A 23426-nucleotide genomic window follows, 5' to 3' on the forward strand; every position below is an offset into this window, starting at 1 on the left:
TGGGCATACATTACAACCGGTAGTTCAGTATTGCAGTAGGTTTTATGACCACCAATGTCCTTAAAGGACGATTGGGGTCAGAAGTGAAAATTGAAAGTTGAAGTTTTTATATCAGTAAATCGCAAATTCAAACAATAAAAATGACTAAAAACAAAACAATAACAACTGTATGATTAACAGAATGAAAAGAATTGACAGAAATAATGTTCCACAGTGGTTAATGGACCTTCCTGGAAATTGTCAAAATCGAGAATGACACCCCACGCACGTGTACGGGGCAACTGCGTGATGCATGTACAAACTATGGAATGTGTTTTGGTGTGTTGATAAACAGACCTGAACGTTCTTTACTAGGATGTCTGTGGTCAAAACGAATGTGCGGTCTAATAGTTGATATTAACATTAATATTTCAGGTTCCCCTACTTTTTTTGAAGAGTATATATATAAATTGCATTTGAATATGATTGTACATGTTGCACAATGACATTAACATTTCATTCATTTCAACTTATTTTCTTGCTTATATCCAATTAAGGTTCAATCACGCTGTCCTGGGCACACACCTCGGCTATCTGGGCTGTCTGTCCAGGACAGTGGGTTAGTTGTTAGTTGGTTAGCGGTTAATGAGAGAGAAGAGGGTGTAGTGGCCTTACACCTACCCATTGAGCCCTTAAGAACTCGCTCTGGGTTGGAGCCGGTACCGGGCTGTGAACCCTGTACCTACCAGCCTGTAGTCCGATTGCTTAACCACTGCTCCACCGAGGCCGGTATGACAATAGCAATCTCTTTCAAGCAGTGTTTATCAAGTCTAAGATGACAGTGATCCGACTATAGCCTCACAGCTGTGGGCTGAGAATGTCTCGTTAAAGGGACATTCCTGAGTTTGCTGCAATTTGTAAGATTTCCTAAAATAAATGTGTTCGTACGTACGAAATGATTTGAAGACAAAATCCAATTTGGGCTTCTTACAAATATTAAGACGACCAAAAACACATTGAATATACAGACACTAATATTCTAAACAAGAAAACATATTTATTATCTAAGTTTAATCGTAGAAATATTTTATTAGTCGGAAACATCTTACAATGCAGCAAACTCAGGAATGTTGTGCATTCAGCCTTTCATTCTGGTGGTGGTCGTGTAGCGGAACGTTCTCATAATTATAGTCTATGCGTCTGTGTTTTACTCTTTTGTGTTTCAAAGTGACGCAATCCACCCATACAGAAATTCACATACGTTGTTTTCGTTTCTTGTTTATTGCACTTTTATTTTGGTCAAAAATTTACAACTCAACTGGTAGCCTATTGTCACGGGGATCCTATAATACCCGTAACTGAATGAAACACGATTGTCCCAAATATCTCTCCTAATTGTATATCTATTAGATCTCTCTGTAACAGGCAGTTATACCCGCTGGCTCGTCTAGGTATGATCAGAGATAAGATCTTATATAAAGTATATATTATTATAGCACGTTTAGTTCACTAGAAAACAAAAACACAATACACTTTGGAATCTGTATTAACCTACGCTGACAAATGTACTGCCGCAGTAGTTAATTAACAACAACAAATAATAGCAACCCAGAACTGATCACTTAATTAGTTAATCTCTAGGTGTCTAGTTTACGCAATATGCTAATCACTTCACCGTGACACAACACCCACACGTGTGATAATTGAGAAACGCTTCCAGGGGAACTTAATTAATACGGGAATTACAACTCTATTCCTAACTGGTTAATTTTAACCCTTACTACTCATTCAGTAACCTTGTAACACAGAATTAATACTGGTACCTATCACAATAAAGACAATAACCTACAGTTTACCTAGATCCTCTAGGATGACTGGTTAAGCTTTTTATAATTATTTAAGACAGTGAGCAGAAAATATATAATTACCAAGTCCAAACGGACTAACGTTCCCCTTGGACGCCTTCCAATATGTTTCTCCCCGATATCTCTAAAACTCTAGCTATTTATTAAAAAACCGAATATCGCCTGGGGGTACAAGGCGGTACTGAATCTTATCATGTGAATTTCCACATCGACCAAGCGGTATTTTTTTTCTCTCAGATGGTCAGACTCAATGACGCCTAGCCACCAAAATCACGGTTGTAAAAACCGCACTCGCGGAGGTATTACGTAACTACTGGCCACATGGCCTCCGCACCTGCGCTGGGTGTGTATTAGAAAAGCTCGACGACCGTCGCGCAAAGGTATCACGTAACAAGTTGCCCATCTGGGCTAAGTGCATATTGGAACTGCACACGGCCCTCTAAAACAATTAATATCGCCACAGGCGAAAAGAAATTAAGAGCATGTACCGTCACACCTATATATACTTGCGCAAAATAAACTTGTTCCATAAATAGGCAGCCAAAACAACGTAAGTGAAGTTCTGTATATTTATGGTATGTTAGGTTTCTTTGGGGGCTTTGGCGGTGTGGATATAAACCGGTTTTAGGTATAATGAGAATATAACAAAATGATTCCGTCACACACTTTAAAAAATATATGTCATGTCATAATCACCGCTAGGCGAAATGCTGGTCAGGTTACGCTATATGCCACAACTATTTGTTTGTTTTGAAATAAAAACGTGTTTGGGGACCTATCGTATATTCTCCCCCCCCCCCCCCCCCCCCCCCCCAGCTGAAATGTGGGTGTGGATTAGCTAGTGGGGACACGTCCCCTTGTCTCCCACCGATCGACGCCATGGTTAAAGTTTAGATCGTACGTTTATATTCTCTGACGGAAAGAAATGAGGGAATACATGGTATTTGAGACCAAATTTAATTTTACCATTTTTATTAACGGCCCGATCACACTGGCCCGAATGCCATTTCGTTTGTTTTCCGAATAGGAATTTGGGTGTTCGGGGAGCGAACGGATCATATTTGGGAAGCATTCGGTGTGTTCTAGGAGCATACTGGCTGTTCGGCTCCGTACGGATGCATACGGAACGGCATTTGGTAGTTCCAAAAATTTGTTGTGCATGTTCAAAATAATTTTCATCGACCATCCGAATGTGGCGTCCATGTGTATTCGGGAAGTATTCGGGAAGCATTCTAGGAGCATACGACGTGTACGGAAAACGTTCGGGAAGCATGCGACTAGTTCTTGGTGCATTCGGAATGAAAATTTGGAGGTGCTGGGTTCCGTATGCTTTCCGAACACCCCGAATGGCCCTAGAACATGACGAATGCTTTCCAAACGTTTTCAGTATCCTTTCCGGATTTTTTTTTCATTTATGCCGCCGAATGTATAACGAATAGCCTTCCAGTATTCTTTCAGAACATTTTCCGAACTGCTCGTACACTTCCAGAATGCACAGTATGTTCCGTATGCTTTCTGAACACCCCGAATGGACATAGAACATGACGAACCCTTTCCGAACGCTTTCCGAACCCTTGCGGGAAAGCATGCGGAAAGAGTTCGGTCCATTCTAGGTCGATTCGCCGTGTTCTGAAAGCATACGGAAAGCGTTCGGAAAGGAAACCTTTCGAAGTCAACATGCGGGAAGTATTCGGTCTATTCGGAAAGCATTCTGAAACCATACTGAAAACATTCGGAAAACAAACGGAAAGCATTCGGTGATACATTGGGGAAAACACATTCGGAGGGACATTCGGCCAGTTTAAAAAATCACACCACTTTCGTATACGGAAAACAAACGGAAGCTCATTCGGGCCAGTGTGATCGCCCCATAAAGGAAAAAGAAAGAAATGTTTTATTTAACGACGAACTCAACACATTTTATTTACGGTTATATGGCGTCAGACATATGGTTAAGGACCACACAGATTTTGAGAGGAAACCCGCTGTCGCCACTTTCCGATTAGCAGCAAGGGATCTTTTATTTGCGCTTCCCACAGGCAGGATAGCACAAAGCATGGTTTTGTTGAACCAGTTATGGATCACTGGTCGGTGCAAGTGGTTTATACCTACCCATTGAGCCTTGCGGAGCACTCACTCAGGGTTTGGAGTCGGTATCTAGATTAAAAATCCCATGCCTCGACTGGGATCCGAACCCAGTACCTACCAGCCTGTAGACCGATGGCGTAACCACGACGCCACCGAGGCCGGTGTTTTTATTAGAGGAGTTATGATTGTATACAATGAAGAGATGTAACATGGGACTGAACGCAGCCATCATCGTTATTAATATTATCATCATCATCATCTTCATTATCATCACCATCGTCATCACCATCATCTTCTAATGCTTCACATTCTTCTACATCATCATCATCATCATTGTCATCATCATCATCATCATAGTCTACTTATTCTACTTTTTTTTTCTCTTCTTCTTTGTCATCATAATCATTATCATCATCTTTCGACTTTACCATCATCATCAATTCACTGTTGTGTGTTCTTCTTCCTCTTCTTCATTTTCTTACTACTACTACTACTACTACCACTACTACTACTACTACTACTACTACTACTACTACTACTACTGACACTATTACTGTTACTACTACTACTACTACTACTTCTACTACTACTACTACTACTACTACTGACACTATTACTGTTACTACTACTACTACTTCTACTACTACTACTTCTACTGCTACGACTACAACGTTCACTATTACTGTTATGACCTACTACTACTATTTCTACTACTACTACTTATTTCTACTACTACTGCTGCTGCTACTACTACTACTACTACTACTACTACTACTACTACTACTACTACTACTACTACTACTACTACTACTACTACTACTACTACTACTACTACTACTACTTCCACTACTTCCACTAATACTACTTCCACTTCTATTACTATTATTATTATGATTATTATTATCATTGTAGGAAGGGCCAGCATGCTTCTGTCCGTTGACATTGACAGGGGTTGGGCGTGGCTTGTTGCCGTGGCCTCGTTCCTGATGCACGTGCTCATGTACGGGGTTGCCTGGTCGACGGGAATCTACAACGCGATCTTGCTGGACTATTTCCACGAGAGCGCTGCCACGATAGCGTGGGCGGGGTCACTGACGCCAGCCAGCATGTACGCCGTTGGTAAGTAGTGCGCTATAGGGTGTCTTCCACCAACTCAACTCACATAGACGACAATACGAACATTATGCTGTTGCTAAGGCTGTCATATACGCAACATCTCAATCAGCGTATACATTATAGTTTAAAGTTTGTTGTGTTTAACGACATCACTAGAGCACATTGATTTATTAATCATCGGCTAGTGGATTGTGAAATATAGACTTAGAGAGGAAACCCGCTACATTTTTTTTCCATTAGTAGCAAGTGATCTTTTATATTTACCATCCCACAGACAGTATAGCACATACCACGACCTTTGATATACCAGTCGTGGTACATTGGCTGGAATGAGAAATAGCCCAATGGGCCCACCGATGGGGATCGATCACAAACCGACTGCGCATCAAACTAGTGCTTTACAACTGGGCTACGTCAGTTATAGGGTGTCTTCCTCTAAATCAAATCACATTGACGGCAATATTAACATTAATATGTTGCCAAGGCTGCTGTATATACAACATCTCAGTCAACTTATGCTTTATGGATATGTATCATGCAACATGCTTCCTGTGACCTGATAACCACTACATGATAATTCCAATTGTTATTATGTCTCTGCATGACTCCTCCGTTGCTAGCATGATAACCTTGGCGTTGCTATGTCTTATCAGGTCACAAGGAAATGTTTTGTGCGCATGACGTATGTTTGCTCAATTTGCAGTTAGATCGTTTCCTCATTTTTCAAACATCCATTTACAGCAATAATTGTTATATTGCATAAATAAATATGGCATTTATATTTCCCGGAATATCAAATTAAATCTTAGTTTACAATTCTCCATTATTCGCTCCCATTCGGAAATAGCCAGCGTTTTGATTTAAACATTTTGAAAGAAAAAAATGCAAGTAGCTTTCTGGAAAGAATGTTTACAATGGAACAGCGTCTGACGTCACAGTCACTAGCAGCCAGCGATGTAGATTTTCACGTCACATATAAACTTGAGTTTATGTTTTTTTTACAGAAAAGGGTACACAAATTGTAATGTTGTGACAAAACAGACTTTGAAATATAAGCAAATTATTTTATTTAAAATTTGGAAAAAAACACATAACCTTTTAGCTGGTTGTGTCATTCCCACGATGCATTCGGGTACCTGCTATTATCTAACTTCCGGTAGTAGTTTCTACATGATAATACTAATAGTTTCTATACCGCTTTTGACTGAAACTTATTTTTAAAAATATACCATGAAAGGGGTTGCATGATAAACAAAATATCATGTTACTAAGTTTTGATATCGTAGTTATTTGGCTTGGTTAGATAAATAACCACGATATCAAACTGTAGTAAACCTGATATTCTATACATATCAAAATTACTAATAGCCTATAATTAGTAAATCAATTTGCTCTTGTGGTGTTGATAAACAAAACAAACTTGAATATATATTTTTATTTCTTTCTGTTTTTGGTTTTTTGTTGGTTTTTTGCTGTTTTTTGGGGGGGGGGGGTTTAAATATATTTTTAACGTCAGTGATTTCTAAAATGTTTTTTAAAAATGTATTTTTAGTACGATGTTTCTCGCACACTAAGAGCCGGTACATTGACACTCGTGGACACAATATTGCGTAACAAATTGGGCTGGAGGTTGTCAGGCAGAAGACTGTACAACACAAAATGCCTTTGTTTAATAGAAGTCTTTCATTTGTCCAAGCCTATAACTCTGTACCCTAAAATAGTCAAACAGAACAAAAAGATACACAACATCAACAACAAGAACAAACAGACATTTTTGCAACGTAACAAAAATTCATGGACAAAAACCTTATCAGAGAGCTAACAACAACAACAACAAACAAACAAACAACCTTCTTACAATGTGATAAAACTTCATGGACAAACACCGTATTAGAGAGACAACAACAGCAGCAATAAACAAACCTTCTTGCAATGTGACAAAAATCCATGGGCAAACACTTTATCAGAGGGCCAACAACAACAACAACAACAATAGCTTCATCAACAACAACAACAATAACTTCATCAACAACAACAATAGCTTCATCATCAACAACAACAACAATAGCTTCATCAACAACAACAACAATAACTTCATCAACAACAACAACAATAACTTCATCAACAACAACAATAGCTTCATCATCAACAACAACAATAACTTCATCAACAACAACAATAGCTCCATCATCAACAACAACAATAACTTCATCAACAACAACAACAATAACTTCATCAACAACAACAACAATAGCTTCATCAACAACAACAACAATAGCTTCATCAACAACAACAACAATAGCTTCATCAACAACAACAACAATAACTTCATCAACAACAACAATAGCTTCATCATCAACAACAACAATAACTTCATCAACAACAACAATAACTTCATCAACAACAACAACAATAATTTCATCAACAACAACAATAGCTTCATCAACAACAACAACAACAATAACTTCATCAACAACAACAACAATAGCTTCATCAACAACAACAACAACAATAACTTCATCAACAACAACAATAACAATAACTTCATCAACAACAACAATAACTTCATCAACAACAACAACAATAACTTCATCAACAACAACAGTAACTTCATCAACAACAACAACAATACCTTCATCATCAACAACAACAATAACTTCATCAACAACAACAACAATAACTTCACCATCAACAACAACAACAACAATAACTTCATCAACAACAACAATAACTTCATCAACAACAACAACAATAACTTCATCAATAACAACAATAGCTTCATCAACATCAACAACAATAGCTTCATCAACAACAACAATAGCTTCATCAACAACAACAACAATAGCTTCATCAACAACAACAATAACTTTATCAACAACAACAACAATGACTTCATCAACAACAACAACAACAACAACAAAAAACAAACAAACAAACCTCGCAATGCGACAAATATTCACGGCAGAAACCTTATAAGAGGGCTAACAACAACAGCAACAACATATTGATTACTATTAGTATTTCATATGTACCTGCCTACTATTACCTTGTGTATTCCAGTGTTACTTGTTTTGTCATGTATCAAAAATGAGATTCTGTTATTTACAATGTGATGGTAGTTTGTTACAACAAATTGCATGGCATTTTTTTTTTACATTATGTAAATGTTAGTCTACACCTTAATAATCGTTTCAGTTTTAATATGATTCATTGTATGAGTTGGTGTGAGTTACAAAAAACACCTTAATAATATGGTTTTGTGAGTTTCAGCAATATTCATTTAAAAATTCACCGGGGCCCTTTTGATATAACTGGTCTTTAGGAAATAAATAATAAAAATAATAAAAAACACAATTATTGAACACAGCAAAAACAAAATGCCAGAAGACATGTATTCTCTTTCTCTCTTTGAGGAAATGCTAATGTGCAGACATCCTTTTGTGCCATAATAAATCAACTAAATGAATACATTTTCTAAATGAATAATTCGACTAAATGAATAAATCGACTAAATGAATAACATGAATATCTATAATACATATATATTATACCGCAAAAATATTTTTAGAAAGATTTTTATTTCAGCGACAACCTGTTGATTCTGCAATTGAAAGGTGTCTGTGGAGATCCTACTGAATGTGTACTGCGCATGTGTCTTAAGGGAGGATCCACAAATGATCACATGGGTGGGGAGAAAGAATCCATAAGATGGTTTAAGTTGTTTTTGACTGATGTTTGTAATACTGTTTTTCAGTACAAATCGGGGCTAACACTGGGTGAGTACCAAATTTTGCTAAATTGTCTTGAAATATGCAAAATAGTAGCAATCAGTACACATTTCTTGTTCACCAGATTAAAATCAAATTTGCCAAATTATTCTTAAAATTCGCAACTAGCGAATTTGGCGAGTGTCAGATCTAGCCGAGCGAAAAATAGCAAATCGTTTAATTTATTCTGTGAGTGATCATTTGTGGAACTGGCCTAACAGAAGTCGTGTGGTTGTTTTGTTTTCTTTGCTGTATATTATACTATCCTTTCCTGTATCTTTCCAGCTACGTAGCTCGTGCAGAGCTCAGGAGAGTGATAGCCAAAGTGGTTGGCATGATAAACACCCGCCCGACTTGGCCGATGAGCGAGGACACCTCCCAGTTAGGACGAAAACCCCTGATAGATCTCATACCATAGTTTAACCCACCCAACCGGCAGCAAAAGCAGTCAGACTGTGGACATAGATCTATCTGCAAGTTGCTTTCTTTCAGGTCCGCTAGCAGGCGTCCTGACCAATCGTTTTGGGTGTAGACTGACCATCCTGGTGGGTGGAGCAATATCCAGCTTTGGCCTGATGATCAGTTTCTTTGCACCCAATATCTACTTCCTGTATTTTTCCTTCGGTATCGTAACAGGTATTGGTTGATATCTGGCAAAAGTACTTTTGCAGAGTTTGTGTTTATCTCTTCTTTCTCTCTCTATCTCTGTCTCTGATATACCTTTATTTCCATTATCTCTGTCTCTCTGTCTGTTTGTCTGTCTGTCTCTGTCTCTCTCTCTCTCTCTCTCTCTCTCTCTCTCTCTCTCTCTCTCTCTCTCTCTCTCTCTCTCTCTCTCTCTCTCTCTCTCTCTCTCTCCAATTCTATTTTCTCTTGCTGTCCACCTTCACATTCAGCCATTGTTTCTCCAACCGCGACATATGATTTTTGTTTGTGGTTATCCGTGCCAAACACCTGCTTTACCTGTGGCATTAATCTAACCAGTTCGGTGAGTGTTCAGTGGTTAAATCTGGCAATGTTAAGGGGCTGATCTAACCACCTATTATATAAGAGCCTCTGCACAATGACAGAAGGAACCACAAGTTAAGCTATGTTTTACCCTATTTCAAATAACAGAGCTATAGTCCGTCCCATCATTCAATAAAAATATTTTTTGCTATTCATTTCAGTTTTGTTTCACGTAACAAGAAAAGTAAACGTGTTCTGGAAATAACGTAAAAATACTATTGTTGTGTGCAATTTACAAATCAATTGGCTCAGAAATAAATAACTTGTAGTAAATTTCATAGTATGAAAAAAGGTGTTCCCCGTGAGACGGACTATAGATCCTTAAAAAGGCGAAAATTAACATGTGGGGTATTTATTTATGTATTTATTTTTATTTTTGTTTTATTATGATTATGATTATTATTATTTTGATTGATTGATTGATTGATTGATTGACTGATTTATTAAAATGTATTTATTTATTTATTTAGTTAGTTAGTTAGTTTTGATTTGTTTTTCAAAATCAAACCAGAACAAATAGTATATTATTCCACTCATGGCTTATACCGATTAAAACGTGTTAAATGACGGATGTGCGGTATGGTGTTTAAGTAACGCTGTTATAGCTAATACAAATTCAATTCTGATTATATCCTACGGTTCGATACACGAAATCCAGGGGCCGAATTTCCGCAGCCTGGTTTTTTTTTTTTTTTTTTTTTTTTTTTTTTTTAAAGCGCAGGTGTTTAAGCATTGTGAATGTATCTAGTTACACGCGTGTACGTCATAAACAGGTCTTTAAGCATTGTGAATGTGTGTAGTTACACACGTGTACGTCATAAACAGGTGTTTAAGCAATGTGAATGTAAATAGTTACACGCGTGTACGTCATAAACAGGTGTTTAAGCATTGTGAATGTATGTAGTTACACGCGTGTACGTCATAAACAGGTGTTTAAGCATTGTGAATGTATGTAGTTACACGCGTGTACGACATAAACAGGTGTTTAAGCATTGTGAATGTATGTAGTTACACGCGTGTACGTCATAAACAGGTGTTTAAGCATTGTGAATGTACGTAGTCACACGCGTGTACGTCATAAACAGGTGTTTAGGTGTTTAAGCATTGTGAATGTATGTAGTCACACGCGTGTACGTCATAAACAGACTTTGTAAATTCGGCCCGGAGTATTTTAGGCCTTTGGAAACAACAGAGGACAACAGTACACGTGATATTAGCAAAACAGTTAATATTCAAACACTAAGTACCATAATTTCTTTAGTACATTAAAAGTACATGAGAAATACGTGGAGTAGGGGAAAATATGCCTTTGGAAAAAAAGAAGAACACATTTTGTTTTGTTTAACGACACCACTAGAGCACATTGATTTATTATCATAGGTTATTGGGTATCATACATGGTAATTGATTTATTAATCATAGGCTATTGGATGTCATACCATTTTGACAGTTAGTATTTCCAATAGTAGCATGGGGTCTTTTACATGCACCAACCTAAAGACAGGATATCACATATCACGGCCTTTGATATACCAGTCATGGTGCTCTGGCTGGTGTACCTTTGAATGAAAGACAGAAAGAAATGTTTTATTTAACGACACACTCAACACATTTTAATTACGGTTATATGGCGTGGTGTCGATGTGGGAACGATCCCCGTCGGTGGGCCCATTTGGGCTATTTCTCGTTCCAGCCAGTGCACCACGACTGGTATATCAAAGGCCGTGGTATGTACTACCCTGTCTGTGTGATGAGATCCCTTGCTGCTAATCGAAAAGAAGTGGCGACAGCGGGTTTCCTCTCTCAATATCTGTGTGGTCCTTAACCATATGTCTGACGCCATAAAATGTGTTGAGTGCGTCGTTAAATAAAACATTTCTTTCTTTTTACATATAATGTGTTTCGACAGTAATAAACGCGTTACCACAAAAGCAAAGAAGAAGGAATAGAAAGATGTAAATCAACTAGATTTAAAAAGAAACCCCACAAAAAACAAGAACAATGAAAAAAAAAAAATTGAAAAAAAAAGAGAGAAGATGAATAAGTACACAAATAAATAAATAAATTAATTAATTAATAGTCCCTAATGTTGTTTTTCGTCTGATAAGGTTTGTCAACAGCGTACTTTCATTTAGTTATTGGGTTGGCTTTGTCAACAGGCACGGCGGGGCAGGGGAAGCTGGAGGGGCTCTACTCTCCCCCCACCCCCCCACCCCCATAATTTTGAATCATCGGTAGTTTGGTAGTAAAAAACCTGTCCCCCTCTCGCCTAGAAACTCGGGCCCCTCGTTCTCAGTCAGCCCCCTCCCCACTCCACCCCTCAATATCTGCTTGATTCCGTCGTGCCTGGAATATAGCCTCAGTATTTTTATGTATTTAAATGACCATCGTATCCACTTTCAGGACAACCCATTTTCGAAATAATAGGCAATACGAATTATATGTAGCCAAACTGAGCCTAGAACCAGCTATGGCTAAAAACTAACCAGATATGTGTTTCTCGATCTTCATCATTACTTGGGGGCGGGACGCAACCCAGTGGTAAAAAGTCCGCTCGATGCGCGGTCGGTCTGGAATCTGGGCTATTTCTCGCTCCAGCCAGTGAACCACGGCTGGTATATCAAAGGCCGTGGTATGTTTTTTCCCGTCTGTGGGATGGTGCATATAAAATATCCCTTTTTAGCTATTTCTCGTTCCAGCCAGTGAACCACGGCTGGTATATCAAAGGCCGTGGTATGTGTTTTCCCGTCTGTGGGATGGTGCATATAAAATATCCCTTTTTAGCTATTTCTCGTTCCAGCCAGAGCAAAACGACTGGTATATCAAAGGCCCTGCTATGTGCTATCCTGTCTGTGGGGTGGTGCATATAAAAGATCCCTTGCTACCAATGGAAAAAAATGGAGCGGGTTTTCTTTCTAAGACTATATGTCAAAATTACCAAATGTTTCACATCCTAATGCCGACAATTAAAAATCAATGTGCTCTAGTGGTGTCGTTAAAAAACAAAACAAACTTCATCTCGGCTTACCTCAATACGAAAGTGGACTCTCCCGAGTCTGTTGTCATTGGCAAGATGTTACCAGCTAACAGATATATATATGTTCCTGACTACAATTGCATTTAATTACATTTGCCCGTATGAAATATCAGTGGCTGTGTATTGAGTGTGTGTTCTAGTTCAAACGGCATTCTATTTGTTATATACGGTTTTTCGTACGTACGAATTTATTGGGAGGCCAAATCCAGTTTGGGTTACTTACAAACATTAGTACGACAAGAAACACATTGAATGTACAGGCACTGATATTGTAAACAAGAAACTATATTTGCTATGTAATTTTAGTCGTTAAATGTCTTGTTAGCAAAAGAGACATATCCTAGTATTTAAACACTAAGGCATATTTTTCACCTAGATTCTAGTTTCAACTCGTAAAAATGGACACTATTTTTGGTTAATGTACACACCTGTAACAAATTTGGATACAACAGAGTGAAACAAGAGTCTGTGACGTTGAAATACCCTTAAAAAATATACTAAAACGCGACTCCATCACCGTTACTGCTCAGACGCCCGTGCGTTTTTTAAAATAAGAAAAATGCATTTTGTGGTATTAGAAACACCAGGATGACCGGAAACACTTCGGTTCTACGGAAATGGATCATCTAAACAATAAAATATAAGTAATGTTTGATTTTAGCGATGATACACGGCTCTGATAGTGACAAATATGCCTTAGTGTTTAAAAGCTAGGGTCTCTCCCTTTAACAATGGCAACACACTCAGGACAATGATGCCTTTAATGAACTCATCACGAGTTTCAGCCATTATGCATAGGCGTGAATTCACCCCCTCAAAAACCTTTCTAATGGGTCTGGTGCGAATTGTGCGTCTTTAGATTTGTCACACAAGTCACGGTTTCTGCCAGAAAGGACTTCTTGGGTATGGTGCTATGGAATTGAATGTTTAGAACGCAACTGCAGTCGACAGGGCGTCTGAGGGGCTTTCCCAGAAAGAAAATCAGTTAAGTTCAGGGTTAGGGCTAAGACAATCATACAGTAATGATAAGAGTCATTAATCTTGTCAAAAGATCAACTTAAAAAATAAAATCTGCACACAAATTTGGGTATCATGCCATACCCATTTTACCCACTGGCAGAAACCTTGCAAGTACCTACCTGCCTTAGCCATTGAGATATTTGGGTTGAACAATCGAATCACACTATATTTTCCCCGTCCCAACTAGTGCTACACAACTGGTATATCTGTCACATGAGCGAATGTCCGTTGAGCTGCGGTTAGGCTCCTCCATACAAGTAGTGATCCATATTAGTCTAGTCTCTACCCTTTGACCAATCCAGATTGGTGACCCACATTGATCCATATTAGTCTAGTCTCTACCGTTTGACCAATCCAGATTGGTGACCCACAGTGATCCATATTAGTCTAGCCTCTACCCTTTGACCAATCCAGCTTAGGCAACTCACAGTGATCCATATTAGTCTAGCCTCTACCCTTTGACCAATCCAGCTTGGGTGACCCACAGTGATCCATATTAGTCTAGCCTTTACCCTTTGACCAATCCACCTTAGGTGACCCACAGTGATTCATATTAGTCTAGTCTCTACCCTTTGACCAATACAGCTTGAGCAACCCATAGTGATCTATATTAGTGTAGTTTCTACCCTTTGACCAATCCAGCTTAGGCAACCCACAGTGATCCATATTAGATTAGCCTATACCCTTTGACCAATCCAGCTTAGGCAACTCACAGTGATCCATATTAGTCTAGCCTCTACCCTTAGACCAATCCACCTTGGGTGACCCACAGTGATCCATATTAGTCTAGCCTCTACCCTTTGACCAATCCATTTTGGGTGACCCACATTGATCCATATTAGTCTAGCCTCTACCCTTTGACCAATCCAGCTTGGGTGACCCACGGAGATCCATATTAGTCTAGCCTCTACCTTTTGACCAATCCAGTTTGAGAGATCCGCTCTGATCCATATTAGTCTAGCCTCTACCCTTTGACCGCTGGTAAAGTTTTCTGGGTCACTGAGACATACAAACTGCGTCACCAAGTCGAGGAATGAACCATGAGATAAGCAGGTGTATCAAAATTCGTGGTATGTTATGTCCTGTCTGCTGGAATGTACACATAAACTATTCCTTGCTGCTAATTGAAATATGTTATCATGAGCATTGCCGATCATAGTGCAAATTGAGGTTTATGGAGTTATAAACGTCTGTATTTTTTTAGCCACATGACAATTGTCATTTCGACCAATAATAAAAGAATATTTATAGAATGGAATCATTGTGTAAAAATAAATTATTTACAATAAAGATAAAAACTGCAAAATTTGTGTGAACAGGTTTCGAATGACAATTGCACAAATGTGTGCAAACTAGCGTCAAGTGAAAATTGCAGAATACTGCAGAATATGTACAAACTAATTTCGAATAAAAACTGCAAAATATGTGCAAACTAATTTCAAATGAATGTCGAAAAATGTGTTCAAACTAGTGTCGAATGAAATTTGCAAGATATGTCCAAACTAATTTTGATTAATAATTGCTAAATATGTGAAAACTAATTTCTAATGAAAGTCGCAAAAGGTGTGCAAACTAATTTCTAATACAAATTGCAAAATATGTGCAAACTAACTTCGAATGAATGTCGCAGAATGTGTCCAAACTAGTGTTGAATGAAGATTGCAAGATATGTGCAAACTAATTTCGAATGAATGTCGCAAAATGTGAGTAAACTAATTTCGAATTAAAATTGCAAAATATGTTTAAACTATTTTCGAATGAATGACGTAAAATGTGTGTAAACTAATATCGAATGAAAATTACAAAATATGTAGAAACTAATTTCGAATGAATGTTGCAAAATATATGTAAACTAGTGTCGAATGAAAATTGCAAAATATGTGCAAACTAATTTCTAATGAAAGTCGCAAATGTGTGCAAAATAGTGCCGAATGAAAATTGGAAAATACGTACAAACTAATTTGTAATGAAAGTCGCAACATGTGTGCAAACTAATTTCGAATGAATGTCGCAAAATGTGCACAAACTAATGTCGAATGAATATCGCAAAATGTGTGCAAACTTGTGTTGAATGAAAATTGCAAGATATGTGCAAACTAATTTCGAATAAAAGCCGCAAAATATGTACAAACTAATTTCCAATGTAAATTGCAAACTATTTTCAAACTTATTTCGAATGAATGTTGCAAAAATTTAATATGTGCAAACTAGTGTCGAATGAATGTCGTAAAATGTGTGCAAACTAATTTTGAATGAAAATGTTTAATGAAGCTAACGTTTATTTCCCTGTGTCTGTCTTCCAGGTATTGGACTTGGAATTTCGTTCGTACCCGCCGTCACGTGCGTCGCTCATTACTTCGAAAAATACAGAAACTTCGCCACGGGACTGGCCGTCAGCGGCGTGGGAGTGGGCACGTTCCTTTTCCCGCCATTAATAACTATCCTATCCCACAAGTACACGTGGCGCGGTTCTATGTTGATTCTCGGTGCTCTGACGTTGAACGTCTGTCTCTGTGGGACGCTAGTCCGACCGTTACCGTCACCCAGACAGGACTTCCGGCGAGAGAAGCCGGCCGCCTTTGACCTGACCGTCTTCAAGAAAGCCGGCTATTTGCTGGTGTGTCTGAACAATATACTCATCTGCTTCGGCTTGTCAATCGTGTACCTACACCTCACGGCGTTTGCCGAGGCCAGCGGGATGTCCGACCAGGACGGCGCCATGCTGATATCCGTGATAGGTATAGCCAATCTCGTGGGTAGGTTTGTAATCGGAGCCCTAGGGAGCCATCCCAGACTGAACGTCTTTCTTTTATACTCGCTGTCCTTCATGATAAGTGGGACGGCCGCGGCGTTCTTCCCGGTGCTGCACATGTCCTTCCCGGCCATGATCGTACTCTCTGTGATGTTCGGATTCTTTACTGCTAGCTTCGGTGCTCTGCTTCCCGCCTTGTTGATCGAGATACTTGGACTCGACCGATTGGCCAGCGCTTACGGTTACCTCCTGCTCTTCATGGCTGTTGGCCAGATGCTTGGTGGTCCAATAGCAGGTAGGCGTGGTTTAAATCACTTATATTTGATAGAACACTCTCAGTGTCTATCAATTATCCAAATAAAGCCATGGCATATTTTTGTCCAAACTCGTTTTCTGTCCCGTAGAGGCAGTCCATGACAGTGTGCTTGGACCTTAATCTCTCTCTCTCTCTCTCTCTCTCTCTCTCTCTCTCTCTCTCTCTCTCTCTCTCTCTCTCTCTCTCTCTCTCTCTCTCTCTCTCTCTCTCTTTTCAGCCATCCCTCTCTCGCCCTCCATCGATCGAAATTATCACGTTTGACGTCCAATAGCCGATGATTAATAAATGCATGTGCTCTAGTGGTGTCGTTAAACAAAAGAAACTTTAATTGGCAATAACTCTCCCTGTGTTTATTTTTCAGGATTTATTTACGATAAAACCGGATCGTACAACTCCTCGTTCTATGTCGGGGGAGCAGTCATTGTCTCCAGCGGTATTATGATATTCTTCCTGTCCTTTCGGAAGCGGAAGCCATTCGAGTTACCCACAAGGAACATTGATGCTGCTGACTGTGACGAAAAAGAGCCACTTCCGGCATGAGAAAACTCGAACAAGAAAACAAGAAAAAAAAAACCGGAAACCCACTTTGCGTCCATCAATAAGCTTAAATGCGTGCACTACATTTGTCGATCTATATATTTACTATTAGACAATATCCACAATACGCCATGTGATAACTGAAATACATACATACATGTGTATGCACTAGTGTTTGAAGCTCGAGTCACCTCTAGCCCTCCCCTTATTGATATGTTGTAGAGGAAGGCTAGAGAAAATTGTGTGTAATAGCTCGAGTCACCTCTAGCCCTCTTATTGATATGTTGTAGGAGAGGGCTAGAGAGATGGCTGTGCGTTTGAAGCTCGAGTGACCTATAGCCCTCCCCTTATTGATATGTTGTAGGAGAGGGCTAGAGATGACTGTGTGTAATACTGTGTCTAAAATACATTTGTGTTTCCTAAATCTGATACCACACAGCTTTAGTTTGAATATCTGCGACAAACAATTACATCTGTCGCTATTGTTACTGTTGGTATTCCCCACCTGAGGTGTTTGAGTCGGAGGATCGAACCACCTCTGTGGATCCATTCAGCTGATTCGGTTTTTCTCGTTCCACCCAGTGCACCACAACTGGTCAAAGGCCGTAGTATGTGTCTTCCTGTCTGTGGGAAAGTGCATATAAAAGATTTCATGCTGAATGAGGAAAATTGCAGTGGGTTTTCTCTGTTGACTACGAGTCAGAATTACCAAATGCTTGACTTCCAATAGCCGATGATTAATTAATCAATTAGCTCTATTGGTGTCGTTAAACAAAACAAACTTCTTTCTTCTTTTTTGTGCTACTGTGTCTGACAGCTATTTAAGCAGACAATTATATTGTTACCGAAGACGGAACATTATAAGGACGGAAAGAAAAAAGAAATATTTATACTTCAAATTATTATAGTTGTAGTGCAACGTTAAAATTAATAGGAATTGTGGTTTAGTCATACATTTACGTTTATGTGCAACAAACTCTAGGTTTTCGATGTTTTATGAAACTGGTCCCTCTGATTAATACTTCGAGAAGCAAGGATTGGTCCTGGCCTGATGTTTATAAAACTTTTACAGTCTAGACTCGAGACTAACAGAGTCTAATACACTAACGTGATGACAACGCCATACAAACTGTATGCGTGTGACGTCATTAAATATTGCGTATGCGTGTGACGTCATTAAATATTGCGTATGGACTCTAACCGTTTTATAAGCACGGGCCCTGAAGTTGTTATGCATGAATGCGTTGCAGGCGCGTTTACAGAAATTTCAGCACTCTTAAAAAAGGGAGGAAAATTGGTTTTAGCAGGGAGGGTTTTCGACCCCCTGAAACCCTCTCCCTGTGCACGCGTCTGCCTTGTTACTGTATTGTTACCGTCCAAATATTATGTTTTAAACAATTTTCTCGAGATAAAAACGGAACTCTGAGGTATTGAAAGGTGTGTGTGTGGGGGGGGGGGGGGGTGTTTGCTTCACCTGTCGTCCTGTAGGACTGCTTATTATAATACATTTATATTTACACATTAGTTGTAGTAAATCGTGTTTGGCAGGATTTGACCCGGGTTTTCAACGAAATGACCAATAGTGACAATCAACGCAATCAACGCAATGTTTTAGCAGTAGGGATGTCGACGAAATCGGTGTCTTGAAAATAGTGCGTAAGCAGATAGTTTGGTTCTTACGTGTGCGCTAAACCGTCCACAAAACACACGACAATATGTGATAATTTACGCGTAAGCTCTTAAAAAACACGTGTGTGCGGGGTGTTGGTGGGGGGTGGAGGGCGCGAGGCGTAATGCGCTCGCTTGACGCGCTATAGGTCTAGGATCTATCCTCGTCGGTGGGCCCATTGGGCTATTTGTCATTTCAAACCAGTGCACCACGACTGATATATCAAATACCGTGGTATGTGCTATCCTGTCTGTGTGATGGTGCATATAAAAGACCCCTTGCTACTAATGGAATTTTTTTTTTAGCGGGTTTCGTTTTCAAGACTAAATTGTCCAAATTACCAAGTGTTTGACATCCAGTAGCCGATGATTAATAAATCAGTGTGCTCTAGTGATCTCGTTAAACAAAACAAACTTTAAGCTTTATTTTACCTGTTTCGGGTGTGGGCGGTTGAAGATGAACAGTTGGCAAATATCTGATAGATGTGCCTTGTGTTCGGAGAGAATGCCAGCACGGCATTACTAAGTATGTCCAATGTGCCTCCTCATTTATCAGTCTACAGATCTCCGAGAACGAGAATTTCGTTCGCGTATTTCTCGTGCATATCTTGTGTTGCTTAACCGATTTTCTTTCAGACGTTATATTTATGACATTATTTGCACAAATACCGGCCTCGGTGGCGTCGTGGCAGGCCATCGGTCTACAGGCTGGTAGGTACTGGGTTCGGATCCCAGTCGAGGCATGGGATTTTTAATCCAGATACCGACTCCAAACCCCGAGTGAGTGCTCCGCAAGGCTCAGTGGGTAGGTGTAAACCACTTGCACCGACCAGTGATCCATAACTGGTTCAACAAAGGCCATGGTTTGTGCTATCCTGTCTGTGGGAAGCGCAAATAAAAGATCCCTTGCTGCTAATCGGAAGAGTAGCCCATGTAGTGGCGACAGCGGGTTTCCTCTCAAAATCTTGTGGTCCTTAACCATATGTCTGACGCCATATAACCGTAAATAAAATGTGTTGAGTGCGTCGTTAAATAAAACATTTCTTTCTTTCTTTTTAGTTGCGCAAACGTAAAGGGTTGTGTCAAAACGAATCGTAACCCATAAATGGGTTACGCCAGTTTTTAATTTTCCGAGTCCTGCGGCTAATGCTTGGGTCAGACTATCAACTGCCACGACGGAGTCTGCCAACTCTCCGATCTCACGACTTCTACGACTGTCCAGTTGCTATTCTGAGCGCTCTTACAACTCGATTATCCCGTTATCGTCTAAGACTTGTTATATTAGTTGTTACTCTGGGCACATTCGTCTAAGTTGTCTCTGTGTGTGCGTGCGTATGCGTGTGCGTGTATGCGCGCGTTTGTGTGTGTGGCTATTACAATGCAACCGACGAGTTGGCCAACTCCGTCGTGTCAGTTGACAGTCTGGGACTAGCATAAGCTTCGAGACCGTTGAGAAATGTCTGTAACGTTAAATGCAGTAGACAAAGGACGTAGGGTGTATCGTCCTGAGAGTGGCAGTCATCTTATAGATATACTCCGCATAGTAATTCATGATGGCATAAACTCTGGGTGGGGATAAAACAGTCCTTTGTATTCTGCCTGGTGAAATGTTGCGAGCATGAACATGCTAACACTTTTGTCGTTTAGCTTATGTTAGTGATATAATATGTTAAATGCAATTATATTATTATATTTTTACAAAACAAATGCATATTAATAGCATATTAGATGTGATAAAAACATTTTTATATATTTTAATATAAATGTAACTGACATCAAATTGTTCAGTTGGTATCGTCTAACAGGGTAAATTTAACTCATTTTAGTAATGTTAAACGGCGCCATATTGCTATATGTTATTACTTGATAAATATGTTTTATATTGTTCATGGTATATATTACATTGTTATAGATCTACATATGTGTGAGTACTGAACGTCCATGTGTGTCTGTCTGTCTGTCTGTGTCTGTGTGTGTTGTGTGTCTGTGTTATGTGTGTGTATGTGTGCGTGTGAGTGCGTGCGTGCGTGTGTGAGTGTGGGGAGCGTGTTGGCAAGGCGCCATGAATTAAAAAAAACAAAAAGCATTATTTATGGTCACTGGCCAAAATATAGCTTTTTGAGATGGAACTGTTTTTACCATAAACAAATAAATGTTGACCATTAGCCCTACAACGTAAACGGACAATGTGTTGTTAAAATAGAACAATACATTAAATGACTTTATTGACAGATTGAATTCGAGATTGCGTCTTTAAAATACGGTTTATTGTACGTTGTTACTATTACTACTACCACTACTACTACTACTACTACTACTACTACTACTACTACTACTACTACTACTACTACTACTACTACTACTACTACTGCTACTACTGCTACAAATCACTATTATTATTATTATTATTATTATTATTATTATTATTCATATTATTATTATTATTATTATTATTGTTATCATTATTATTATTTCTTACTATTAGTTCCTAAATCAGGAATTATTGCATAATTTTTTTACCATTACAATTATTGTTATATACAGTATAGTTCATATTCGACTCATTAGTGTTGTTAATGAATATATCGGACTTACGTAATATGTGGAATATGCAATTTGTGACTTGTTTAATACTTACAAATGTTTATTAAAATGTTAAATATGGCAGCCCTTTAGTATGTGTCGTATATTTAAAACCACATTTCTCGTTCGAGCTAGTGATCCACGACTGGTATATTGAAGGCCGTGCTATGTGCTATCCTAGCTGTGAGATAGTGCATATAAAATATACCTTGTTACTAACGGGGAAATAAAGTAGCGGGTTTCCTCGCTAAAACTGTATGTCAAAATTACCAAATGTTTGACATCCAGTAGCCGATGATTAATAAATCAATGTGCTCTAGTGGCATCGTTGGTGATAAATGTTAAAGGGACATTCCCGAGTTTGCTGCACTGTAAGATGTTTCCGACTAATAAAATATTTGTACGAGTAAGTAGTAGAGGTGGCACTTGGGTACCAAAATATGCAAATGAGCTAGGTCACGTGACCTGTCCTGCGCTCTGATTGAAACGTGCCCATATACGACGTTGGCCATGAGTCACCCCCAGACACGTCTTGACCTCGAGATAGCGTGGGGACGCTCTTCTGCTCGTTGCGAGCACAATTTCTTACAAAGTGTCAATAAACACCGGATGTTGGTCAGATTGATGGGTGTGTTAACCGTAGGGGGTCCTTAGGGGGAAACAGATGGTGCGGAAGTCGTTAATGACCCCTAGAGTGGTGTCGAATGACGGGGTGCTTATTTAACTGTGACATCTGTTCGTTTTGGCCATGGGTCATCCCAGAACGTGTTCAGACACGTCTTGACCTCGAGATAGCGTGGGGGTCTGACGTCACAAGAAATGCCCGAATCATTGCTGTAGTCGGTGGTTAAGACCGGGGTAGATACCGGGGTTCGTATCCGGGTATCAACTGGTCATCACCCAGCCTTTTCACTAGCCACAGATGGCTGACGCGTGTCCAGGACAGCGTGCTTGAACCATAATTGAAATATAAGCACGGAAATAAGTTGAAATAAATACAAATAGTAAGCTTTGTTTTAAAAGTTTTTTAAAGTTTAACGACACCACTAGAGCACATTGATTTATTAATCATTGGCTATTGGATGTCAAACATATGTGGTACTTTTGAAACATAAAGACGAAACCCGCTACACTATAGTAGCAAGGGATCCTACACCATCCCGCAGACAGGATATCACATACCACACAACTCCCACTGTCTTAGATATCCACAGATAGCTGGCGTGTGTGCGGGCGTGCTTAAACCTTAACGGGATAGAGTATTTCGTATTGCCAGACATTCGTAGAGGATGGCCCCCGAGACTTCATAACAAGATTAGCCAATGAGAAGGTTGCTAGTTTGTTTTGAAATACGACCTTCTTTCATATCTCGCAATGATCGCACGATGGTAATTTCAAAAATAAACAGACAAAGCATTAATATTACATATGTATCACTATAAAATAAATACTGAATGTATACTCAAACGATATATACCATTTGAAGAATAACAAACACGGGGGGTGTTGGTAGTGGCATTTAACGTAAGAGCAGATAATCTCTCTCACCCCTACATTATCCCCACTGTCTTAGCCACAGATAACTGGCGTGCGCGCGCGCGCGTTTAAACCTTAATGGGATAGAGGTACGGAAAAATAAATATAACCTCATAGTTTGAAACTTTATTTCAACATTAATCACTTCCCGCTG

At 39.2% G+C, this 23426-nt stretch overlaps 1 protein-coding gene across 1 annotated transcript in view; it reads left to right on the top strand.

Moving 5' to 3' along the window:
* LOC121374929 (monocarboxylate transporter 9-like) overlaps positions 1-18131 on the top strand; it is a 25048-nt gene extending 6917 nt beyond the window's left edge. Inside the window, exons 2-5 of the mRNA XM_041502072.1 lie at positions 4845-5051; positions 9308-9451; positions 16184-16927; positions 17310-18131. Coding sequence (XP_041358006.1) covers positions 4856-5051; positions 9308-9451; positions 16184-16927; positions 17310-17488 — 1263 coding nt within the window. The 5' untranslated portion in view covers positions 4845-4855 and the 3' untranslated portion in view covers positions 17489-18131. The remainder of the gene's footprint in view (positions 1-4844; positions 5052-9307; positions 9452-16183; positions 16928-17309) is intronic.
* The last annotated feature ends 5295 nt before the right edge of the window (positions 18132-23426 follow it).

The sequence above is a fragment of the Gigantopelta aegis genome, chromosome 1 (assembly GCF_016097555.1).
Source record: "Gigantopelta aegis isolate Gae_Host chromosome 1, Gae_host_genome, whole genome shotgun sequence".
Classification (NCBI taxonomy): domain Eukaryota; kingdom Metazoa; phylum Mollusca; class Gastropoda; order Neomphalida; family Peltospiridae; genus Gigantopelta; species Gigantopelta aegis.